General features: G+C 39.9%; 1 protein-coding gene across 1 annotated transcript in view; it reads left to right on the top strand.

Moving 5' to 3' along the window:
- The first annotated feature begins 632 nt into the window (after positions 1-632).
- Positions 633-25,149, top strand: part of BCO2 (beta-carotene oxygenase 2) — a 34,872-nt gene continuing 10,355 nt past the window's right edge. The window contains exons 1-8 of the mRNA XM_072611094.1: positions 633-830; positions 6,983-7,187; positions 7,407-7,618; positions 7,841-7,956; positions 9,337-9,439; positions 16,403-16,531; positions 17,951-18,111; positions 21,800-21,967. Of these exons, the coding sequence (XP_072467195.1) occupies positions 746-830; positions 6,983-7,187; positions 7,407-7,618; positions 7,841-7,956; positions 9,337-9,439; positions 16,403-16,531; positions 17,951-18,111; positions 21,800-21,967 (1,179 nt within the window). The 5' untranslated portion in view covers positions 633-745. The remainder of the gene's footprint in view (positions 831-6,982; positions 7,188-7,406; positions 7,619-7,840; positions 7,957-9,336; positions 9,440-16,402; positions 16,532-17,950; positions 18,112-21,799; positions 21,968-25,149) is intronic.

The following is a 25,149-nucleotide window of genomic DNA, read 5'->3' as shown; positions in this document are numbered from 1 at the left end:
CCCCCAAACTTGACTTTTAAACATTTCCTGACCCACCCCAGTAGTGTTCTATAAACTTTGCTTAAGCTCAGCAGCTCATCAATCACCTAGTGACTATAGGCTAATACTAATGATAATGTTAATAATAATAAGCAGGTACATATTTAGCGCTTTGAGGTTTGCAAAATGCTTTACCTCCATTTTCTCATTTGAGCCTCAAAACCTCCCTGGTTTCAGGTACAATGTTACCTGGGGACCACCATTTTCTTTTCTCCAGTGACTCTAAAGTGGAGATAGCATATGTTTACTTAATAATCTGTGGCCCGTAAATATCTTGCTGATGACCCAAGTGTAAAATTCTCACTTAGTCAAACTACTATGTTCAACTCGCATACACTCAATGAATGAATTAAATTGAGTGGATCATGCGGGAACTGCTCCACAAACAGGTAGGACCTGTGCTAAACCTAGTAATTAGACATTTTAACACAAACATTTAATCAGCTAGCTCAGAAACAAACTATTGCAAACTTGCAGTTTTAAGCTTCATGCAAGTGTTTGTCTGATTGATTTGATTGATTTGAAGGTGCAGCTCTAACGGACGTTCAGCTCAGGGATTAAAGGCCACTCGACGCGCCGCCCCCAGGGCCGAGCCCGGAACCTCTGCCCTGGGAACAATTAGGACCTGACTTGAGGCTCCGCGGGGCCCAGTGTCAGCCGCCAAGGGTGCTGAGGCCCGGGATCTAGTTTCAGAATCCAAAGCAAAATGTTTCCCGAAATCTTCCCGGCTTTCGCAGGCGTGTCTGCCATCCTAGGGCGCTTTCTCACCTCTCTAACTAGCCGGATTCCAGGTAGGGGTTGCACCCCTTCATCCTGCCCTCTGGGGAGTCCCCCCCTTCCGCTCGCAGCTTTCCTCTAACTGCGGGTTGCAGGATTGGTGTCTTGGCTCGGATTCCAGTGACCCGCAAGCTTAGGGGTCACTGGATGGGGCTGGACGGGAGATTTCCGCAGAACCGGGGCGCTGGGGTGAGGGGCGGGGAGAAGGTGAGGGGAAGGAGAGGGTCAGAGGACCTGCTCAGACGGCCAAATACTCCATTTTTTCTTCCTGCGATAAACATCCTCAGCCAAGTGCGTTCTTAGTGTCATTCTTAACGGCCTGCAAAGTGGTTTTCTCCGGCTTCCAGTGGGGATAAAACTCCCTTGATAATGAGATCGCGGCAAGTTTTTATAATTTAAAAAAATAAACAGCACCAGTTTTTTAGGGCTAATGGATACTATTTGATTCCGCTGTATAAATAGCAAACACGGAAGCTGAGTTTCTGTTACCGTATCTTGTTGCCTTGTTACTGTATCAGTTTTGTTACAGCTGTTTATTCTGTATTGCCCCTGAGAAAGCTCGACAAATATTTATTAATTATCCATTCTCCATTACTAATTTGCCAGACACTACTAAACTCTGGGAATACGAAAGGAGGCATTATTAAGTACTTGCTCCGTGCTTATTAGGCACCTACCATATATCATTTAGCGGAGTGCCAAAAAAGAAATAAACCTGTCACCACAAACTTGTAATTACATGGCGGGGGTATGAGTTGGGAAGTGACAGTAGAGAATAAGAACTTTACACACGATAATTGTAAGGTTACGTTCAAGAGTAAAGGAGAGAGAAGTCCAGACTGAAATTGCTGGAGATACTACAGCAGAGGGATTTGGGGAAGGAAGGATCACTGGAAGGGAGCCCCTGAACTGGCCCTTGAAGGAAAGAGAGGGATTTCATAAAGGTGGACAAAGAAGAGAGGTGTGGGATCAATGTCCAGGAGATTAGATGAGACAGGACTGGGATTTAAGAGCAGTGAGAGGAAACAGAGGTCGGAAGCCAAATGGAGAGGGATCTTGAAGTCCAAGATAAGAAGTGTATATTTTATTCTGGAGGCACTGGGAAATCACTGAAGGTTTTTTAGTAGAGGAATGATAAGATAGGAAATGCCCATTGGGGAGCTAATTTTGACCACTCTTAAAAGGAAATATTATTGAGGCAGTGTGACTACTTAAAACTTTGATTTTAGTCTGTGGGAGAGAGGATGAAGACTTGTGAACAAAGGTGGTGGCAATATAAATTGGGGAAGGGGGGAGCTGGGTGTTAAACATATTTCAGAAAAAGCATTGACAGAATTTGGCAACTTATTTGGAGGGAGCTAGGTAAAGAAAAAGGAATAATAAAACATGACTGATTTTGAGCCTGGGTGGGCCTGACAGATGGTGAATCAATGGACAGAAATAGCTACATCACTGGAGGGAGCAGGATTGAAGGGAAATGATCAGGTCAGCTTTTTTACAAATTGAGTGGGAGGTGCCAATGGCAGCCAGGTGGAAATGTTCAGTAGGCAGTTAGCTAGAGCTAACAGGTATGGGAACTCTAGGGAGATATAAGGGTAGGGGGAGAACACATGAAGATTATGAAGAATTGTATAGGCTGAATTGAAGCCAGGAGAGTAGATGTGATTACTGGGGGAGAGAATATAGAGGGAAGAGAAAAGGGTCAAGGAAAGAGCCTAGGAGAACACACACAATAAGGGGAAGGAGGATTGATCAATAATAATATTAAGTACCTACTGAGTGCCAGTATAGAATCATCTAGAGTAGTTGGAGGACTGTGAAAGCATAGTGTTGCAGAAGCTAAGGGCAAACTTAGAACATTTAGAAATGATATGGATAAATGCTGCACAATGTTTTTAAAAACAATGTAATTAATGTTTTTGAGAGCTTACAGTGTGCAGGACATTGTGAGGGACGCAAGGCTGGGGAGGATGTGCTCCCTACCCTTAAGGGATCAGGAAATGCTCCAAAGACCAGATGGTATTTGATCTGAGATTTTAAGGACAAGTGGAATTTCTAGACAGGGAGATTAGGGGAAGATATTCAGGGAAGAAGGAATGTCATGAGTAAATGGGGAGGGGCACAAAGGTATAAAGCAGTTTCCTGGAATGATAGATGTGCCAATATGACTAGATTATAATTTATGTATTGGGAAGTTGTGGGGAAAAAAAAAAGACCAGAGAGAAGAGTAGAGGGTCCAGGACAAAGTACTAGGGTACACAGATACATAGGAGGGTAGAGAGGTTGGGACCAGATATGGGAAGGTCCTAAATGAAGTTAGCTTGTTCAGAGACCATGTGGAGTCTCTGAAGGTTTTTTGTTTTTTGTTTTTTGTTTTTTTGGTTTTTTAGCAGGGTGACTCAATCTCAGAATTGAAAGCAACCTTGCAAAGCAGGGGTGGGGTGCCTTAAGGGCACATGTGACCTTCTAAATCCTTAAGTGTGGTCTTTTGACTGAATCCAAATTTTCTGTAAAAGTGATGCTTGTGGGAAATATTGCGAGGTAGAAGCAATAAGACTGGATAGCTGATTAGATATGGAGGTGGGGTAGGGAGCAGTAAGTGAAGAATTGAGACTAACTCCTAGTTTGTAAACCCAGTGACTAGAAGGGTGGTGATACCTTTGCTAAAAATAGAGAACTAAGGAAGAGGGGTGGGTTTGAAGAGCAAGAGAATGAATTCTCTTTTGGAAATGTTGCGTGTTTAGGGGCCATCCAGGTGGAGATGTCCTGTAAGTAGGAGATGTGTAAGTAGAACTCGGGAGAGAGATGAGGGCTGGTTATGGAAAAGAATTGGGAGTTTTCAAATTCTATGTTAGAGAATTGGGAGTCATTTATGTAGGTATGACAGTTGAATCTGTGGAAGCTGATAAGATCACTGAGATTGAGTGTGGAGAGACACGATGGGGCTCAGGACACAACCCTGGTATATACCAATGCATGGGGGTGAGGAATCATGGATCATGATTCTACAAAGAAAAGGATCAGTCTGACAGGTAGAAGGAGAAACAAGAAAACAGTGTCACAAAAATCTAGGAAGGTCAGAGTATTTAGAACTGGGGTTCTTAACATTTTTTTTTGTGTGTGTGTGTCATGGCAAGTGAAGCCAATGAACTTCTCAGAATAATATTTTTAATATTTAATTTAAATAATAATATACATTATTATTTAATTTAATTAAATAATAATTTAAATTAAAATAATATTATTTTAAAAAATAATAACAGAAAGAAATGGTAAATTTCAGCTATTAGTTAGTGAAAATTAAGGTGTAAGTTTTCCCAGTCAAGTACACAAATTCCTTAAAGTCTTATGTCATCTATAGACTCTAGGTTAAGAACCCCTGATCTGGAGGGAGGGGATAATCAACAGTAGTGTCAAAAACTGCAGAGGAGCCAGGAAACCCATATAAGGATTGATTAAAGATGATTAGATTTAGCAATAAAGAGAACACTGGTAACCTTGGAGAGGATAGGTTTAATCCAGTGGTAGGATCAAAGCCAGATTGCAAGGGTCAAGAAATTATTGGGAGGTAAGAAAATGGAGCAACAAATGTAGTCAGCTTTTCTAGGAGTTTGAGAAAGAAAGGAAAGATATAGGGTGATAGCTTGAGGTGATGCTAAGGTTTTTGTTTTTTTTTCTTGAGGATAGGAAAGATCTGATTCCAGGTAAGAGGTGCTGAGGGCCTGAACTAGGATGGTGACTGTGTGAGTAGAGAGAAGGGAATGGAAGCAAGAGATGTTGTGGAAGTAGCAAGGACAAAATATGACAACTGATGGTATATGTAAAGTGAGTGAGAGGGAAGAGTTAGGATAACACTGATGAAACTGGGAAACAAGAAGGATGATGGTGTTTTTGACAGCAAGAGGGCTGGCTATGTAGATTTGGAAGTCCTCTGCATAGGGACAGTATGATAGACTAGATAATAAGATGGACACCAGGGTACCATAGTGCACAGAGTGCTGGACCTGGAGCCAGGAAGACTCATCTTCCCCAGTTCAAATCTTGCCTCAGACACTTACTAGCTGTGTGACCCTGGGCAAATCACTTAACCCTGTTTGCCTCAGTTTCCTCAGCTGGAGAAGGAAATGGCAAACCACTCCAGTATCTTTGCTAAAAAAATCCCAAATGGGGTCACCAAGAGTTGAATTGGAAAATGAGTAAACAACAACAAAAGATAATATGGCAGCTAATAGAATTATCCTGCGAGCTGATGAGACTAAAGAGAGAGGGTACAAAAATAAAAGAACCTTTTACTTCCTCCACCACAGAAAATGTATATTTGCAGTAGTAGTGGGTTTTTCCAGAAAGATAATAAGCTCTGTTTTGGACACATTGAATTTGACATGATGCAGGACTTAATAAATGCTTGTTGAATTAAACTGAATCTGGAGAGAAGAGGTAGAAGGTCATTGTAATAATCCAGGAAGTCCTGTTATGTGGGGTAATAATGAGAATGGAAAAGAAAGGATAGATTCACCAGCTATTAAATTGGAATTACATGGGACTAAGGCTTTTTGGATGCCACACATATAACCATCATAGTGTGATTAAGGCTAGCATCCTCCCATATAAGCTCATATAGATGAATTCATATGCCATTAAGATACAGGGTGTTCCAAAAGTCTTGGTACAGCTTTAAACTATTAATGCTTTAATCTATTTATTAAAAATGAAAACTATTAAAGTGTAAAACTGCACTAAGACTTTTGAGATACTCAATATTGTTGGATTAAATTTTTTTTTATGAATCGCTAAATTTAACGTAAACTTGAAGGAGGTCTCAGGGAAGAGGAATCCATTTATGCTGTGAGCTGAGCCATAGATAGATTTGTGGATTTTTACATATTGAATAAGTATGATTATTCTTATTAGGATAAAGTTCAAGTCAGTCAGTCAATAAATACTTGTTAAGTGTCGACTATGTGCTGGGCACTGGGAAAAGCATTAGGGATACAGAAAGAGGCAAAAGATAGCCCCTGCTCTCCAAATGCTCACAGTCTGATGGGGGAGACACGTAAACTCTTATTACTATGTACAAATTACTGATCACCTTCATGATATTGCTATAAACATGGCTGATACTTCATAGTATGTAAATTATCTATTTAGATCAAGGGTTCTTAGCTCTTTTTTGTGTTATGAGCTTTTAGTCTGGTGAAGCCTATGGATCTTTACTCAGAATCACACTTGTAAATACATAAAATGAGATACATGAGATGACAAAGAACATCGGTTATGTTGGAATTTGATTGTGTTTATGTGTGTATGTATGTTCACAGACTTCAGATTAAAAAGCTCTGATTCAGATAAACATAACTCTTGCTCATCCAATGGCAAATGATCATTAGTCATCCTCGGTAAAGCTCTGAATTGATTACTAGGCAATTAATTCTCCAAAGTCAAAAGATCCCCCATAGTTGGATTAGAGCCTTGCCATTAAGGAGAAAAGAAAAAAGAATTGTGTGGTCATTTGAAGCCCTTCAAAATCTTCTTCTAGCCTACCCTTAATATACCTTATATACCTTAATTTACCTTCTATACCTTCTCCCTGTTCTAGCCAAAGAGGCCTTTTCACTATTGTTCTCCAAATTTGACTTTCCATCTCCTGTTCAGCACCATAACTCTCCCCCTCCCCAAATGCGTTTGCACAGTCTATTCCTCAAGACTGGAACACTCTCCCTTCTTGCCTCTGCCCTATAGCTTCCCAAGAGGTTCATCTCCCATGGGAGTCACATCTCTTGTGGGCTTTCCTGAGACCCCTTGTTGTTAGTAGACTCTCTATCCTTTGTTTTTACTCATTTTTGTACTGTTACTTTCATCTCACCCAAGAAGAATGTAAGTGCCATGTGGGTGGAGACTGTTCCATGTTTTGTCTTTGTATGCTCAGGAATTGGCCCAATGCCTGATACAGAGTAAGCATTTGATAAATGTTTATTGTACTGGAATGTTTATGATATTAGAGTGAAGAGAAAGGGAGAAAGAGATAGAATTTAGAGGGGATATTTGACAGGGTTGAAGTCTGCATGTTTTCAGTTGTCTTATGTTATAACTAGGGTTGTTTTCTATGGAGAAGCTAATTTATAACTGGTTCATGAAGACTTTCTGTGCTTTCATTTTTTTCCCATAGTTCTGAAGAACTATCTGCCACAAACTCAACAGAAGCATGTGACCTTCAGTGACCGAAAGGGTCTGCAATGTATTGCCTCATTAGTAGCCACTGTGGAGGAGACCCCTCAGCCCATCCTTGCCAGGACCCGAGGTCATTTTCCCAACTGGCTCAACGGTTGTCTGATCCGGACAGGACCTGGAAAGTTTGAATTTGGAGAGGAAAAGTATGCCCTGATTGGAGAATGGAAAACCATTTGTATTGTTATTAGAGAATAGGCCCTTTCCTATTCTAAATCTCCAACCCTTATTTTTCCAGTCTGAAACTCTACATAACTCCTCCCCACCTTCCTCTCCTCCACCCCCCCCCCCCACTTTTCCCTGTCCTTGTAGGCTACAGTCAATTTGTTGGTGTTGTTGATAACTGTGATCTGCTCTGGTTGAAGGTACAGTCATTGGTTCGATGGCATGGCTCTGCTTCACCAGTTCAGGATGGAGATGGGCACTGTGACATACAAGAGCAAGTTTCTGCAGAGTGACACCTATAAAACCAACAGCGTTAACAACCGGATTATGGTCTCAGAATTTGGCACCCTGGCCCTGCCTGATCCATGCAAGAGTGTTTTGGGGCGCTTCATGTCAAAGTTTGAGTCCTCTCGTAAGGAAAATTCTACATTTAGAATTTTCGGGTGTTTGGTGTTAGTGAGTACTTTAACCATGATTCTTTACAATGATCAGTGCAGTTAAGACTCCAAAGGTGATTCTGGGGTCCCTGAAACTGTATTGGTGGCTTTTAAAACCCTTTCACTCAATATTTCAGACCTACCGCAAAAAGATGGGGCAGTTTTCTGTGTTAAGTGGTTCTTGGATTTATTTTCAGCCATGACAGACAACACCAATGTCAACTGTGTGAGGTACAAGGGTGATTACTACATCAGCACTGAGACCAACTATATGAATAAAATGGATCCTGAAACCCTGGAAAAAACAGAAAAGGTGACGTGTCAGTTCTGAGTGAGAAAAGAGGTTGTCATTTCCTTCCTTCAGAAAGAGCTTTGGAGGCAGCTCACAAGTGAATGAGAGGCTAGAGCATTAAACTTGACTGAACTTTGGTCCACCATGCCAAGCCTCCCCGAGCTGGTGGGCGTGAATATGCTCCAGGATGATAAGCACTTTATCAAGTCTGGAGGACATAAGAGTAACCTACTTCTTAGTGATGGGGAAGGAGTGGAAGAGAAAAGGTTATTTTGCTCCTGCCTGAAGCCCTGCCACCTCCCTCTCCCAAGCAGATGTTCTTATAGTTCTTGGGGCTGTGGTACCAAGGAGGCCTAGGAGCAAGGAGGTGAGGGTGGGAACGGCATGAGAACCAGTTTGTACAGGCTCTTGATTGTTAAATTTTCAGTGTGCACGTTTACACTTCAGAACTCCACAACTGCTACGCATTAGGGCTTGATCATCTAGATTTAAGAAAGTAATGGAGAAAATGAAAATAGTATAAATTCAACTTAAAAGTGTATCCTTTGTAACCTTTTCCACCCAAGAGCTGGTTGTTAAACATTTACCAGCACATCCCTGCCTGGAAAAATGCTCTTAGACAATTCAGTTTGTATATAGTATCTTGTTTCAGTAGAGGTTTATGTTGGTTAGTGTTTAAGCTTGAGTTATGGCTTTGAATTTTGGATTCTGCACCATTGGAGAAGTCTTAAACATATATATATATTTTGCCTTTAGTTTTCATCTTTCCAGTGACAAAAATAATTTCAACCTTTCTCTTAGAAAGTGGCATTTAAGTTTGTGTGTGAGAGTGAGAGATTTAAATTTATATATCCATTTACCCACTTGATCTGGATCTGTGATTTTACTGGTGTTAAGAACTTGACGCTCTCTCTTTACCAGTACAGAGAGCCAGTTCCTTCAGTTTATAATCTTAGAGAATTATGTGAGGCACTAAGAGGTGCCCAGGATCACACAGCTGAGGACGTATGTGTCAGATACAAAGCATAAACTGAAGTCTTCGTAATGCTAAATCCATCTTTCTATTCATTACCTCATTCTGATGTGTGTATGTGTGTGTGTGTGTGTGTGTGTGTGTGTGTGTGTATAGATATAGATGTAGATATATAGGTATACATGGTATCCCAATAGCTTGAAACTGAAATAAGACTTCTGGGATACCATTTATACTGTGCGTATGCATGGGCACGTGCATGTGCACACATACACATGCATACACACACATACACACACACATACACACCTTGCTGTTTGTGAGTCTCTACATAAATAAAGGCCTTTCTAAAGAATTTTTTGGCCAGTTTTTAGTAAATATTTTGCCAAAACATTAAAAACAAATCTCTAATTTTTTTACATTTGCAGGTGGATTGGAGCAAGTTTATTGCAGTGAATGGTGCAACTGCACATCCCCATTATGACCCTGATGGGACTACTTACAACATGGGGAACTCTTACGGGCCAAATGGTAAGTGGGAGTAGGACTCTTTCTGGAAATTATTGGAGCTAACTATTCCCCAGGCTTCCTTCCCTCTTCTGGATGGCATGTGTTAGTGAATTGCTTCACATTCAGGAAAGGAGACCATCATTTTCAATTGTACATCCCCCATGGGGGAGATTCTGAAAGGACTCTCCAAAGTCCTAGCCCTTTACTTAAATGATGTCACTTCTCGCAGAGGTGTTCATCAGAAACCAGTCTCTAGTTCCTTTGCTCATTCCTTACCATCAGCATATACATTTTCTTCCTCCCTTTCCTCTCTACTCCTTCCCTTCTTGAGAGAATCATCTGCTTGTGGCTCAGTTTTTTGCCCCTTTTCCTTTAGCTCTGATGACTCACACGTATGGAGGAGAGCTTTTCAGGACTTATGTCTTAGGCATGATCGTTTAGGGGGAAATAAAGTTTGAGATGACCTGAAACTATAAATTATAAAGAAAGCTATGATAAAAGTGACATCCTATGGGTTATTTGGCTAGCTGCTTTCTTGCTCCTGCACACATTTTCCTTTACTTGCTGTCTCATGAAATTAGTCAGTATTTACTAAGCAGCAGCCATTTGCTGGGCTCTCTGTTGGTATCTTTACTGCCCCTTTTCTGCAAACTATTCATCTACTTGCTTATCCTCTTTTTCATGAGCTAAGCATTCTGTGGCATGCAGGACTTGGTTCCAGAAGAATGCAGTTTGAATTCCATCTCAGACATGTATTAGCTGTGTGTCCCTGGGCTTGTTATCTAATTTTTCTGAGCCTTAGCTTTCTCATCCATAAAATGGAAAAATAGCGGCATCTACCTCACAGAGTTGTTGTGAGGATCAAATGAGATAATAGGAGGTGTGCCAAAAGGCTTAGTGTAGTTTTATGCTTATTGAAATTTTAAGCTGCACTAACACTTTTAGCACACTCTATATATTTGTGAATGTGTCCCTCACTGATGGCAGCTAGGTAGATATGCAGTGGATAGGGCGTTGGGCCTGGAACTCATCTTTGTGAGTTCAAATCTAGCCTCAGACACTTACTAGCTGTGTGACCTTGGGCAAGTCACTGTTTGCCTCAGTTTCCTCATCTGTAAAATGAGCTGGAGAAGGAAATAGCAAATAGCAAACCATTCCAGTATCTCTGCCAAGAAGATCCCAAATGAGGTCACAAAGAGTCAGACATGACTGAAAGATGACTGAACAACAACCCTCACCAACAGGTGCATTTATAACTTTCTGTGCATAGATGTTCAATTCAATAATCATTTATTAAATTCTTACAATGGATTCTAGGGATACAAAAATAAAATTATAATCCCATTACTCAAGGAGAGAGACATATAGCCTTGTGATCTGTATTTTGTGTTTCTGTAGGTCAGGAGTGTGTGTGTGTGTGTGTGTGTGTGTGTGTGTGTGTGTGTGTATGTGTGAGATGTGGAGTGTTGTATGTGTGTCATATATCTATGATAGATATTTTCTGTCTACCAATCAGTGCAAATCTGCATGTTGATTTATGCCTGTGGAGTGGGTTGTGAGTGTGAGTATATAAATGTGAGATTCAATGTTTGCAGTATGATTTTGTGTAGTATCCCTTAGTGGGTTTCAAAATGAGATCTGAGTGGCATCTTAAACCATTTTCCTGTCTCTAAACCCCAGCTATATTTAAGTTCTCTGGTATTACCTTCATATAATCCCTAAAATGAAAGGATCTTTTTTGTCATTTATAGTTTCTGGAAGTAGCGTTTTACTTAGACAAATATTACCCTCTGTTTTCCCTTGGCAAGTAACGTAGTCTCTCAGTTTCCTCTTTTGTAAAATGGGATAACAAATCCTGTACTTCCTAGGTTTGTTGTGGGCATCAAATGAAATAATGTATGTAGTGATTTTCTAACCTTAAAGTGCTATATGAGTGTTAGCTGTCATTATTTTCCTCAGCTTTGGGTCATCTTCAGATTTAATAAGTATTCTGTCTATGTTTGGCACATAAATAAATGCTTGTCAACTGAGTATACTTTCATTTAAATCACTGATAAAAATATTTAAAGAATAGGATCAGAGCGAGAGTTCATCTATTAGCGATGGCCTGCTAAGTTGTTTATGCTTTGCATCCTGTAAATTAATCCATTCCAAATGCATCTAACTATATTGTTATTCAGCCTACCTCTTTAATTTGTGCCAGAGGAGAGACTGTCAAATGCCCTTTGGAAACCCAGAGAATTTCTCAGATCTACTAGTTTGTAACCCTGTCAAAAAAGGAAATCAGGTTAGTTTGGTATAGCTAGCCTTTAATAAAGCTATGCTGGCTTTTGGTGACTCTGTCTTCCTTTCTAAGAGCTTAGGAAACATCCCTTTAATAATCATTTCTAGAATTTTACCAGGCCCATTGATAAAGTAAATATTTTTAAGCATTTTTAAATGCCTACCTTATTTCCTTTTCAGAAAATCCATTGTTTTACCTGTTTCTAGGGTTGAAATTGACCATTTTCTGTGTTTCTTCAAAGACAACCAAGTAATGCCATTTGCAAACTCAGTAACCCGAGAAGTAGTTTTTGTGAGCTCTGTGACAGCAGGAGTGCTTTTCCCCCATCTCCTTACCTTACATTTTGCTACCCTGTTTAACATTTTGTTTTCTTCTTTTCTTATCAGATTGAAAATCATCCTTGGTAGAGAAAATAGAAATAGAATTTTTTTTTCAAGTCAACAAATTATTTTTTTATTAAAATACTCTGTTTTATTAAACACCTATGTAGTGCCAGGAGCCATGCTAAATTCTGAGGACGTAGATAGTGACAAAAAGCAACCTTTACCTTCAAGGAGCTCTAATCTAATCTAATCTAATCTAATCTAATCTAATCTAATCTAGGAGACAACTGTTGTCTGCTTTCCCCTTTACATTAGTGACAAGCATTGGCAATATTTGTATCTACTGTGCCTTGTCCAATGTCTTGCAAATAGTAGGCGTTTAATAATGGCGTGTTGCTTTGTTTATTGATTTGAACTGAATAGAGCTGACATCCCATAACTAGACTTTTCTTTGCCCCTTTGAGTCTAGTTACATACGTTTTAACTTACTGACAGTGTTTGCATGAAGACTGATCTACTTCTGTGGTTTTAGTTACTGTATGTTTTGACATTGAAGAAGCAGTGTGCCTCCTTTCTGGTCATGCTTCTTTGCCTGTGTTCTTGGCATGTAGGTGGTGCAGTGGACAGAGTCCTAGAATTGGGGTCAGGGAGATCTGAGTTTGAATTCTAACTCAGAAACTAGTTGTATGATGCTCGGCAAGTCACTTAACCTCTGTCTGCCTCAGTTTCCTCCTCTGTAAAATGAAAATAATGATAGCACCTTCTTCCCATGGTTGTTGTGAGAATCAAATGAGATAACACAGAGAAAGTCTTTGCAAGCCTTAAAGTGTTATATAAAATTATTCTCTGCTGTGAACTCTACAAAGGGCTTACTGAATTGCTGGCCAGATGAAAGGATGCTGCTTTGCCTGGCTTTTCCTCTGTCAGCTTTCAGCTATTGATGGCCAAACTTTGCCAAGCCTGGGAACTATTGTAGGCTTGCATCAGGGTCCTTTGAATCTCCCCTCTGCCCCCATCATGCTGAGTTGTGTCTTCTCTATTTCATATTGCTCTGAATCTAGCTGAACTGCCTCCTTCTGATATCTCTTCCTCCAAATATGGTATAATTCCTGTACATACTTAGGAATATTTTTTCTTTTTAAAGAACTTATTTTAGGGGTGTGACCTGTGTTCAAATCAAGAGGCAGGCAGAGTGGCAGATGGCTAGATTCAGAGTTAGGAAGACTTGAGTTTAAATCCTACTTCTGACATTTACTAGCTGAGCTGTCATGGACACATCACTTAACCTCCCTGAGCCTCAGTTTCCTTGTTAATAATACCTACCTCAAATGAATGTTCTGAAGTTGAAATGCCATAATATATTTATAGCACTTTATAAACCCTGAAGTGTTCTGTTTTTGTTTGTTTGCATCCTCAGCATTTAGCACAAGTTCCTGGTGTATAGTAAGCACATGGTAAATGCTGGTTGACTGACTGACTAAAGTTCTACGTAAATATCAATTATGATTCAATGGTCGTTCACTCTTCATTCTTTTTAATCGCTCCTCAACATTTGACACTGTTGACCACCCTCTTCTTTTGGATACTGGCTCCTCTCTGGGTTTTTGTGACACTGTTCTCACTTGGTTCACTTCAGTAAATATTTAATTATTAACTCTCAAATGTTTATCAACTCTGTAGATGAGGACTCCCAGATCTACGTATCCATCCGAATTCTCTCTCCCAACCTCCAATCCTGCATTGGATAGGTATCTCAAACTCACTGTGCTCAAAATGGAGCTCATAATCTTTCCTCTCAGACCCACCCTTCTTCCTCACTTCCCTCTTTCTGTCAAGGGCATTTACATCCTTCCTGTCCCATGGGTTCACAATCCAACAGTCATCTTCAATTCTTCACTCTCATCTTCTTCCCTCCACATCCAGTCAGTTGCCAAGCTTTTCCCTTACTTCCACATCTCCCACATCCATCCCCTTCTTTCCACCCAACCCTCACCCTATCTTTGACACTCATTGCTTCTTGGGTGGACTATTGTAATAGACTCCTAATTAGTTTTCCTGCCTCTAGATTCAACTCTCTCTAATTCATCCTGTACAAAGTCCTCAAAGTGATATTCCCAAAATACAGGTCTTACCATGTCAATCTTCTGCTTAAGTAATTTTTGTGGTTCCCTGTTGCTTCTAGGATAAATTACAAATATCTTTCTCTTGGCACTTAAAGTCTTTTTACAATCTGGTTTCAATCTATTTTTCTCATTCTCATTTATATTCCTATCCTTCTTGAATTTGACATTTCAGCCATACTGGCCTGTTTATTGTTTGCTACATATGCTATTCTATATCCTCCTCCAGGGATTGTCCCGTTTTTGTCCTTGTACCTTTACTGCATAGCATACATGGTGCCCGTCACTTGTTTTCTTCTTAAACTTCGCCTATTGGACACCTCAAACTGGATGTCTCATAAACATCTTAAGCTCAAGCTTATCTCAAACTGAACTATTGAACTCATTATTTTTCCTTCCAAATCCTCCCTTCTTCTTAACTTTTCTTTGACTGTTGAGGGCACTACAACCCTCCTAGTCACCAAAGTTTGCAACTTCAGTATAAAATTTGACTTCTCATTCTGTCTCTTAACCTCCCTCTTCCCTCATATCTAGTCTGTTGCCAAGTCCTGTGAATTTCAGCTTTTTAACATCTCCTTGATATACACCCTTCTCTCCTCCGATGCTGCCACCATATGGTGAAGACCATCACCATCTCATTCCTGGAGGGCTCAAATAGCCTGCTATCTGAAATGCTACCCATTTCAAGGCTTTTCTCCCTTCAACCAGTCCTCCACTCAACTGTCAGTTTGTGATTTTCCTAAAGAACAGACCTTACCATGGCACTCCTTTATTCAGTAAACCTCAAAGAGCAAAGACAAACGCCTCTCTTATCCTAAACCTTTCAAACATGACTCTCTCCTTTCTTTCCTGTCGATATTCTTATGCTTTGTTCCCTTCCCCTCCCTCTCTGTCTCTGTCCCCGCTCCCAGATCTGAGATCCTGTGACATTGGCCTCCTGACTGTTCCTCAAATAAGCCACTCTATTAGAACAATTTGTACAATTGCAGCAATAAAGATAGTTTATGTATTATATGTTAGATAAAGAAAAGTTACATAATATTTAGTAACTCTGATCACACGATGAACACCTATAATTCCAAAGAACTCATCATAAAAAGTATGACTCACTTCCTAATAGAAAATGGACGGATTCAGAGAACACACGAGCACATTTTTTTCTCTTTATTTCTTTTATTTGCTTTTTTCCCCAAGAACGTGGCTAATGTGGAAATTTGTTTTGCATGACTTCATATTTGTAATAGGTTTTGTATTTCTTACTTTCTCAATGGGTGGTAGAGGGATATGGGAAGGGAGATAATTTGGAACTCAAAATAAAATAAAATTGAATTAAAAAAAATAAGACACTCCATCAAGTGATTCCATGCATTTTCACTGGCTTGTCTCCCATGTTTGGTATTCTGTCATTTCTCATCTCTGTCTTTTGGCCTCCCTGGCTCCTTCAAGTCTCACTTAAAATTCCATATTCTACAAGAAGTCTTTCCTGATCTTTCTTTCTTTCTTTTTTTTGCTTAATTTATTTTTTTCACACACATATACATAATACATACATACATACACACACACAGATAATAAAGATTCCCTCCCCCAATTACATGTTAAAATATTCTGATCCTTAGTCCAAGTGTTTTCCTTCCATTGATTACTTCCAATTTATCTTGTGTACAACTTGTGTGTACATAATCATTTGCATGTTGTTTCTCCCATTAGACTGTAAGTTCCTTGAGTGCAGGGACTGTTTTTCTTTTTCTTTTAGCCTTTCTTTGTATCCTCAGCATTTAGCACAGTGCCTGACACATATTGAGCACTTGAGAAATGCATGTTGACTGACTGAATGACATACTGTGTGCTCAGTAAATGTCCATTGAATTGAAATGATTTGAATTGAATATTCAGCTCTTATTTTCATCTAGACATCTAGAAAGATGACAAATGTTCCAGTGGGTTAACATAGTTCTTTCTCAACCTGCTTTTGATGCTCTAATGCCAAAGAAACTATTTTAGAATATAAATTTAGTGCTTGTGTTTATTATACAGCATTATAAAAGAATTCTGAGCTACAGTTATCAGGCTGCTTGGTTTTTTGGGGGTGTGTTATCTTTCAGTTTCAAACCTACTGTATGAAATGTCTTCATGAGATATGAATGTTTCTATTATTTCATTACCACTGTAACTCCTTGCCCAGGATCCAAGGGAGTATGGAAGCTTTTAGTGTGGCATGAGCATTGCTCTTTAAATGGCCCTTCTCATTTTCCAGGTTCCTCCTATAATGTTATCCAGGTTCCTCCTCAGAAAGCAGACCTCAAGGAGACGCTCCATGGAGCTCGAGTGATGTGTTCCATTCCTTTTAGTCAAAAGATGAAACCTTCTTATTACCACAGCTTTGGTGAGTCCAAAGAAAAATAAATCAATAGCAAGCAAATAGACCTTACTGGTCTTCATTTGTCGTTGTAGCGTAGGACACTTGATTAGCAGAGTTGATTGGAGTAGGCAAAGTTCCTAAGTTCTATTCTACCATTTATATTTCAGACTGTCCTCACTATGGGCCTTTGCCTTCTCTGCTCTATTCATAGAGAAGATTGGATGGATATATGAGATTCAGTTCAAGTCATCTCTATTATGGAGAAAAAAACCACAACTTCAAGCACTTAACTGCTTAGTAAAGAATGTCAGTCAACAAGCATTTCATAAGCACTTATGTGCCAGAAACTATGCTAAGTGATGAGAATACAAATCATCCTTGTTCTCAAGGAGATTATATTCTAATGGGAGAAGATAGCAGGCAAGGAAGTAGAAATAAAGGGGGGAAGAGGAAGACAGGATGGGGTGAAGGGAGGAAGAGGGAGCATGACAGAGTAAATCTGAAATGCAGTCTGGAGAGGAATGAAGCATGGCTGGCCTGGATGTCCTCCTTAAGTAGACAGTCTGGAAGGATCCATGCAGTTGGAAGGAGAAAGGCAGCAGGGCCTAAAGATACTTCCAGTGTATGAACTCCAGGGGTACAGCATGCTCCAGGAAGAAAATATTTCTGGGACATGTTAGAGAGAGTCCAGAGGGCAGCCTGGAGGGGAGTGTGACATTATCTTGGTATGTGATTAAGGTGCCCTTAATTTTACCTTACTAATTTGAAAGCATGATCAGAAGTAGGTTTTTAAATCTTTTGGAAACACCCTCTGTAGATTTCTTCTGGATTGCTAAAGAAATATATCTTCTCCTGTGTCTTAAACCATGTTGTCCAAAATGCTCCTGTTTAGCTGACCCACTGAAAGAAGGAAGAGGTCTGAAGAGTAAAGATTTTTTTTCCTGTGAATTTCTGTGCATATAGTACCACGAGTGAAGGTAGTTCTTTTGCTCTGGCTCAGCATAAGATTTCCAAACCACATGTGTCTCCTTATGTGACACATGCTTTTTTTATATATAGTATATCTGAGCCAATAGACGATTTCATGTCAGTATTTCCTGCCGTTTCCCTTCATCTTGTAGGGACTTGAAAATGCTATGCATAGCAGAACTGACAGAGAGCAAGTGAAGAATTACTACTAAGTAGTTTTTGTTGAGGCTGATGATCTGCCGAGACATGGTTTTGTATCACCCAAGCTACTCTTCGTAACTCAGAGTTTATATTTCTCTGCTTTGCCAAACTCTAACAGAATGTAACAGAATGTAAGCTCCCCTAGGTGAGGGACAGTTTCATTTTTGCCTTTGACTCTCTTGGTGCCTAGTATAGTACCTGGCATGCAGTGGGTATTTATTAAAAGTTCGTTGAAAAATCAGTAAGCCAAGACTGTTCTTCTGGACCTTTCAGGAATGACAAAAAACTATGTCATCTTCATTGAGCAGCCCCTAAAGATGAACCTATGGAAAATCATCACTTCTAAAGTTCGGGGGAAGGCCTTTGCGGATGGGATGCGCTGGGAACCCCAGTATAATACGCGGTTTCATGTGGTGGATAGGCGTACAGGACAAGTATGTATTTTGAGTATATTTGTCAGTAGGACTTTGCACATTGCAGGAGCTTAATAAATATTTGTTCTTTAGAAAAAAATATTCAGAGATGAATTTGCTCAAAGGCCAGTTTCCATATTGTTACTTTCTCACCATTGATGTGGATTCCTCCATTGGCATCAAGAAATTCCTCCATTGATGTCTATAAAACTCAAGGTTTGCTCCCATCACATTGGTTGGATTTATATGCACCTATTCATAGGATCATAGGTGTAGAGTTGGAAAGGACCATAGAGGTCATTTAAAAAATGAGGAAACTGAAGCCCAAAGAAGTTAAATGACTTGCTTGCCCAAGGTCACATAGATCATAAATGTTGGAGGCAGCATTTGAGTCCAGATCTTCCTGGTTTCTCTAGAGTCACACAGGATACAATGAATGAATTGTAATAGTTTGGAAGGAATTCCCACACTGGTATGTCATGTGGTATTGGAGAAAGCCAAGTGGCGCAGTGGATAGAGTTCTGGACTTGGAGTCAAGAAGACCTGAATTCAAACCTAGTCCTAACCCCTTCCTAGCTATGTGATCCTAGACAAGTCACTTGACCTCCAGCTGCCTCCGTTTCCTCAATTGTAAAATGAGGATGATAATAGCACCCTACCTTGCAGGAAGTTTGTGAGGATCAAATGAAATAATGTTTGTAAAGCACTTAGCACAGTTACTGGGACATAGTAGGTGCTTAATAAATGCCTATCAGACTTCCCCTGGACCACTGGGACCATTTCATACTCTCTCCTAGGAATTGCTAATCTTATCTCCTTTGAAACTATCGATGTTATCCACCTCCATGGCCTGGATTAGCTGTTTGCACTTAATACCCCAGGTTCTGCATATTAGAATCACTTTAAGAAGTGATTATATTAACCAGCTGAATCAATTAAAAGGATATCTGTGAATATTATCCTAACAGTGCCTCTTCCACATGGCAGTCATTGCTGATGGAGGTACTGCATGTATAGTAGTCTCAAGACTCCCTTCAGTTCTCCATTGTTTAATGATAAGCTTTCCTAACTCCCTGGTATGGTTACAACAATGATTACAAAGTCTAAAGTTTCATCCTCTTGTTTCACAGTGCTGGCTGCTGATCAGGTCTACATTCTAGGATTCTGTCCCAGAGGGCCATTAAAAATGATAGATTTCTTGGAAGCCCTTGAATAATAGGAATTATTCTGTTTTTTTTTTTTTTTTTTTGGTAAGCATAGACCTGCATTGTATACAGACCCAGAGATTTTTAAAACAGAGAACGTGTATGGTGGGGGATGGTTATAAGGACAGAGGTAACTTGGGCTCAAATACATCTAAGAGACCGACAAACCAGGAAGTTATAGTAGCTGATGTAGCTTCTGTGAGATGGTTCCACCTGCACTTACTCTAGTATCAAAAAGGCAGCTTGATGTCCCAAAATAAAAACTTTCTAAGAGGTTGTTTTCCTTTAACATGGGGAATAATGGACAGGGAGCTGGCACTGGAGACAGAAAGACCTACATTTTGCTTTTGATACAGATTGACTGTGTGCCCTTGGGTAAGACACTTGATGTCTCAGGGCTCCAGATCAGAGATATCGAATACACAGCCAGCAACGTGAACCAGGTTAAAATGTAATTGGGAAATATTTAACAAAATAAATAAAAATACAATAGGACATAGATAACATTATGTTTTAAAACTAAGTTAGTGCGCTGCCCTCATGGACCTTATGGACCCATGAGTTTGACAGACACCACTGGTAGAGATAACTCAGAGACTTTGCAGAGAAGGTACTGACTTGCCTCGGTTTCCTCACCAAGATGTTCCCTGTATCAATGAAATCATAGTTCTAGTCCCTTTCCCTATGTAATAATATATAGGGGCTTGGATAGTCTCATTTAGGCTCAAATAAAATTGATTCTATTATCAGTAATTCATTAATGCAAGTTCTATCAAGTAGTTGTTGAGGGACTGGTGTCACTTTTTTCAAGTTGAGAGCAGTCTAAACCATGGAACTCAACTATGGTACAGTGGAAAGAGTTAAAAGGCTTGGGTTGGAGTTTCTGACCTGCCATTTAGTGGCTGTGGAAATTTGTAGAAAACATTTATCTTCTTAGCCTAAGTTTTCTGATCTGTAAAATGGAGATAATTTGAGGTACTGTGAAGAACAATGAGATAATGCATGAGTGTTTTGTAAATCTTTAAATAGAGAAATGCCTCTCCTCCATTTATTTATATGTTTCTGCTTTGCTTTTCTTTCTAGATAGAATACCTTTAAATTGATTTAGTAAAGCTCCTTTTGGGATACCTTCCCAAATTAACACTTACTGGTTTGAAGGTTGGGTTACCAGGGGACTGGCTACTATCTCCAGGATTCGAGTTCAAGTCTGTGGTTCTTTATTCTTAAAATTATAGTTCCTGTGTCCCTATCAGGGAGGTTACCTCTAATAGTCAGATGGTAGACATAATTAGTTTAAAGCAAAGGCATATGCAAAGATGGTCTAATATGAACAGTAGTTACAAAACATTTTCCCCTCTTCCCATAAACCCAGAACATACTTTCCCATCAATACAGAGAATGTCAATGGGAAAGGTGAACGCAGACCTAGCGTTCACTGGTGATGTAGGGACACACGTATCTCTGGTACTCCAGAGCTCCGACATCTTTATTCTTCTTGTGGTGTCTTAATGCTGTTTCCTCCTGGGTTCAGTATCTGTTGGGTGAGTCTATCATCTAGGCTCTCTGGGTATGCTCTTCAGAGTTCAACTCTCATCTGCTAGGTTGAATTCTTAATTGAATCCAGTCAGCTCTCTTCTCTGCTGCCAGAAGTCTTACTTCTTTGAAGCTGCTTTTCTCCTGAAGTACTGCTCCTCTCTATGCCCATATCTCCATAGAGAACGTGCATTTCTCTGCTACTTGTTGTATGTGTCCCACCTGTGTCTGGAATTACCTGGAACTGTTCTACTTTTAATGTATAGTTTTTACCTGTGTAATGGACAGGTTCCCTTCTAATTTTATCAGGTAGAACTTCATACTCCGAAAAGGGATAAATGGGTATACACCTTTACACCTATAAATACCTCATTACTTCTTATTTGCTCTTTGCTTTTTCCAATTTTATCAACTAGGGGGTGGTGGAATGGTGAAGAACAAAATTTACTGGATCCTCTCATTTCATGTCTTCCTGATAGCACTGCTGACGTTTCTGCAGCTTGCCAAGGACTCCTGTTTTTCTGACCCTGCCTCTCATGGGTTTATAACTTGTCCTAATTAGCTATTTTCTACATGTATGTTAAAGATGTTCTATAGCTGGTCATCTGGGTCATTGATGAAAATATCAAACATGCAGTCCTAAGCTATTTCTTTCAGGGCCTGGCTATGTTTCTGCAGGCTACACTGACCCAACTGTGTCACTTTTCTGAATAGAAACTTCAAACTCTTTGTGGTGGTTTTCTAACCCTATTTCTTCCATGTCATGGTGAAAATGTGATACACCACAGAGTCATGGTACAATCCAAGAATCCATGATCAATGTCAGGATATGTTACCCCTAAATTTGCCAGATCTGCCATACAATCACATCAGCAGAAACCTTGTTTTTGATTTGCCTGTATTTAAGCTACATGAATCAGTGTCAGAAAAGAAGGAAAAAAGCCCTCACTTTTTGTTTTATTTCTCTGCAGGTCCTTCCAGGAGTATTTTATAGTAAGCCTTTTATGAGTTTTCATCAAATCAATGCCTTTGAGGACCAGAACTGTGTTGTAGTGGATTTATGTTGCCATGATGATGGTAGAATCCTGGATGCTTACAAGTTACAGAATCTACGGAAAATGGGAGAAGGGCTAGACCAGGTAAACTTTTGTTGTTATATATGCAAGGTAAGAGAGAGAAGGAGATCCACTGTGGTGGGAATAGTATCCTTGTGCCCTTGTAGCTTGAAGGGAGGCAGAATAGATATCTCCGGACTCTTCTCCCTCCACCTTTCTCCAAGGAAAACTTTCATTCCTGCCAGGAGAGCAGTTGGGCACAACCAGAAGGTTGTGACTGGAGGCTACCTCTCTGCTCTCCTTTGAGATTGGAGGTACCAGGCTATCTGTCTGTTCCTTTAAGATTGTTCATCTAGGAGATATGATGAGGTTCTAATTAATTTTTGTTCACTTGTCCTTTTTCAGAGAGGAATGTCTTGCCCTTAATGAGGGGCAGAGTATTCATGTCTACCAGTAAGGAGAGTGTCCCATACCAGTGGCTTTGGGAAAGAAGTTATATTTCATTTACAATAAACCTGCTAGTACGAGACTTAGGGTGTAAAACTGGTTGTTTCTTTCCTGGGAATTACAGACTTATAAGAATTTGAAGTAATTTTATAGCACTGAAGTTAGAATTACTTCTTTTGTTTATTTAAGATTTATAGTCCAAATGCTCCCCCAAATGAATCTGAGAGACCTTATAAAATCAAGAAGTCATATGTAATGATGGATAGAATGCTGGCCTTGGGGTCAGGAAGGCCTGGGTTCACATTCCACTTCTGACATTTACTGTATGACTCTGGGTGGGTCATTTAACATGTCTAAGTTTCAGGATATGCCATAGGACTTATTAATAATTTGCAGATAGATTTTGATCTGCAATAGTGGAGGGACTTCACCTACTGGATTGAAATTACAGTTCCTTCTTATGTCTGTTGATAAAATAAAACACAACACAAAAAAGAATGACTAAAAATAAAAACTCAACCAAATTAATTAAAAGGATCAGAGAATTAAATATTACTAGACACACGAGATGAACTGATTATTGCACTGAGCACTGAATACAGCCATGCATTTCCTGGCAGCCAAAGGATAAAAAAGGAAACAGGTTAGGTTGGATAATTCTTATTGTACAACAAATGAAGACATACAGGTTTATGCTTCATTACTTCAAGGACTTGTTGGTAATTCATCCACTGATGCAGATCATAATCCCTTCTTGATTTTGTAAATGGGGTTTATTTTTGGCTTAGGGATTTTATTGTGACCCTTAGAATTCATGATCTAGTGATTAGCCCTCTGGAGAAAGCCTCTCTAAACTTAACTAGATTAGTCCTTGTATGATAGTTATGTAGAACATTGCTAACCCTGTTCTTAAATTCTCTCCAGCTTGGTAGAGCATGTAGACCATATAGCCTGGTGGTACATAACCTTTGGCAACCCAGGGTCACCTCAGTGGTATAGGTATCAGTGTTGGCCTTTCTCCTGGTATTTAACTTAAAGAGGAATTTGTATTCCTTAATTGAGCAGTCTCAAAAGAGCTTTTAAAAATTATAGAACTGCAGAATCTTAGTGTTGTTAGGGCCTCCAGGAAAAGAGGAAGAAACTGAGACCCAAAGATATGTGACTTACCCAAGATCCCACAGGAGACTCATGGAAGAACTGGGACTATCACCTAGGTCTCCTGGCTCCAAGTCCAGGCCTCTGTACTGTAGCACAGTGATTCTTCACTGTGACCCCCTGCCCCTCCAGTGTACTTTGCTGCCTGAATTGTAGTTTTATAATTGTAAGATATATGTGTATGGGTTGTCTAGATTTATAGATGTAGCTCATGGGTAGCATGGACAGATATGATCTAAGAGTGGCCAACCTTTGCACTCAGGAGAGGTCATACCTGCATCCCCAGCTTACTAGCTGGGCAATATCTCCTCTAGTCTCCAAGAAGGATGTTAGACTAGAAACATATCTATCTGCCACTCCTCAAATGTCTCTGTTCTAGGAGTTCAGTAGGTTCAGAAAGAAAGCAGCTTCTCTGACTGTTCTTATGAGGGAGTGTAGCCCTTAGCCTCACTTTACCAGTTTATTCCTCCACACCAAATGCTATTTACACACAAAAAAATCACAAACAGTGAATAGCAGTTAAATCCATTTATCCAAGCAAAACAGCAAATTGAAATCCCAGTTATACAGTTTTGAGTATACCAGAGAATATTCTAGAGTAAACGAGTCCTTCTACCTGGGATTGAGGTAAGATTTCAGCTTAAAGGAGAGAGAAAATTATGTCACCTGGAGGAAGTTCCTCCTCAGCAATCTCCAGAACCGCAAGTCCTGGATGTTAAGGAACATGATGGGACCAGCTCCCATACATGTCTGTAGCTTGGGGCAAGTTGTAGAGTTGCAGGGAGAAGGTGGGATTCTAATCTATCATTCAAATTCTGTCTCTCTTGACTGCCTCCCAGGAGGTCTTCTGACCTTGTGTGTTCTTGAAATGTCTGAAACCAGTGGAAATAAGTCTTTTCTGGCACGTGCAGAAGGATGTGCTCGAAATTGTCCCAGCCAATCGGGAGTCATACCTCCTACTGCTTTACTGTGATGGAATTTTCTCTGGAAACTGCTCCAGGCTTGATTGGAAGCCTGATTACACAATAAATCCAAGGTGGATTTTTCTGATAAGTTTTGACATGCTAATATCATGTATTGTTGATTAAAGAGTGATCCATATGCTTTAAAACTGGGTTCTTAACTGTCCTGGGTTTGTGATATCAAAGTCCTCCTTCAGCCGCTGGAAAGAGACTTAACCTTTTTTGGTTGTTGTTGTTGGTCGTGGACCCTTTTGGCAGTCTGATGTGACCTTTGGATCCCTTCTCAGAATGTTTGTTGCCTACATTCATAGTTAAAAGAAATGAGAACTTAGTGAAAATAAAGATGTAATATTTTCCCCACTTAATTTCATGGGCCCCCTGAAATCGGTCCATGAGGATCTGCAGATCAGGTTAAGAACCTGCTACTTTAGAAACAAACGTAGAGAATCTAAAGTTGACATTTCATGGCAAAATTTGAGGAGCCTTGTATTTTTAACCAGACGGTGTGCCCATCAGTGGATCCTCTCCATGGAGGGCCACTCTGAGGGTGAGGCCTATATTTTCCTCAAAAGGGGAACTCTGTCCCACTACTTAGATAAGTTCTAGTTGAATTCCTGTAGTTCTATACAATATAACATGAAGTACATTTTGAAGGGCAGGTGTGAGTTGTCTGAACTACGGAAAGACCTTGGATTGGCCCCA

This window comes from Notamacropus eugenii, chromosome 5, assembly GCF_028372415.1.
Source record: "Notamacropus eugenii isolate mMacEug1 chromosome 5, mMacEug1.pri_v2, whole genome shotgun sequence".
Taxonomy (NCBI): domain Eukaryota; kingdom Metazoa; phylum Chordata; class Mammalia; order Diprotodontia; family Macropodidae; genus Notamacropus; species Notamacropus eugenii.
The sequence above is the reverse complement of the archived record's forward strand: the minus strand, read 5'-3'. Positions and strand labels throughout refer to the sequence as shown.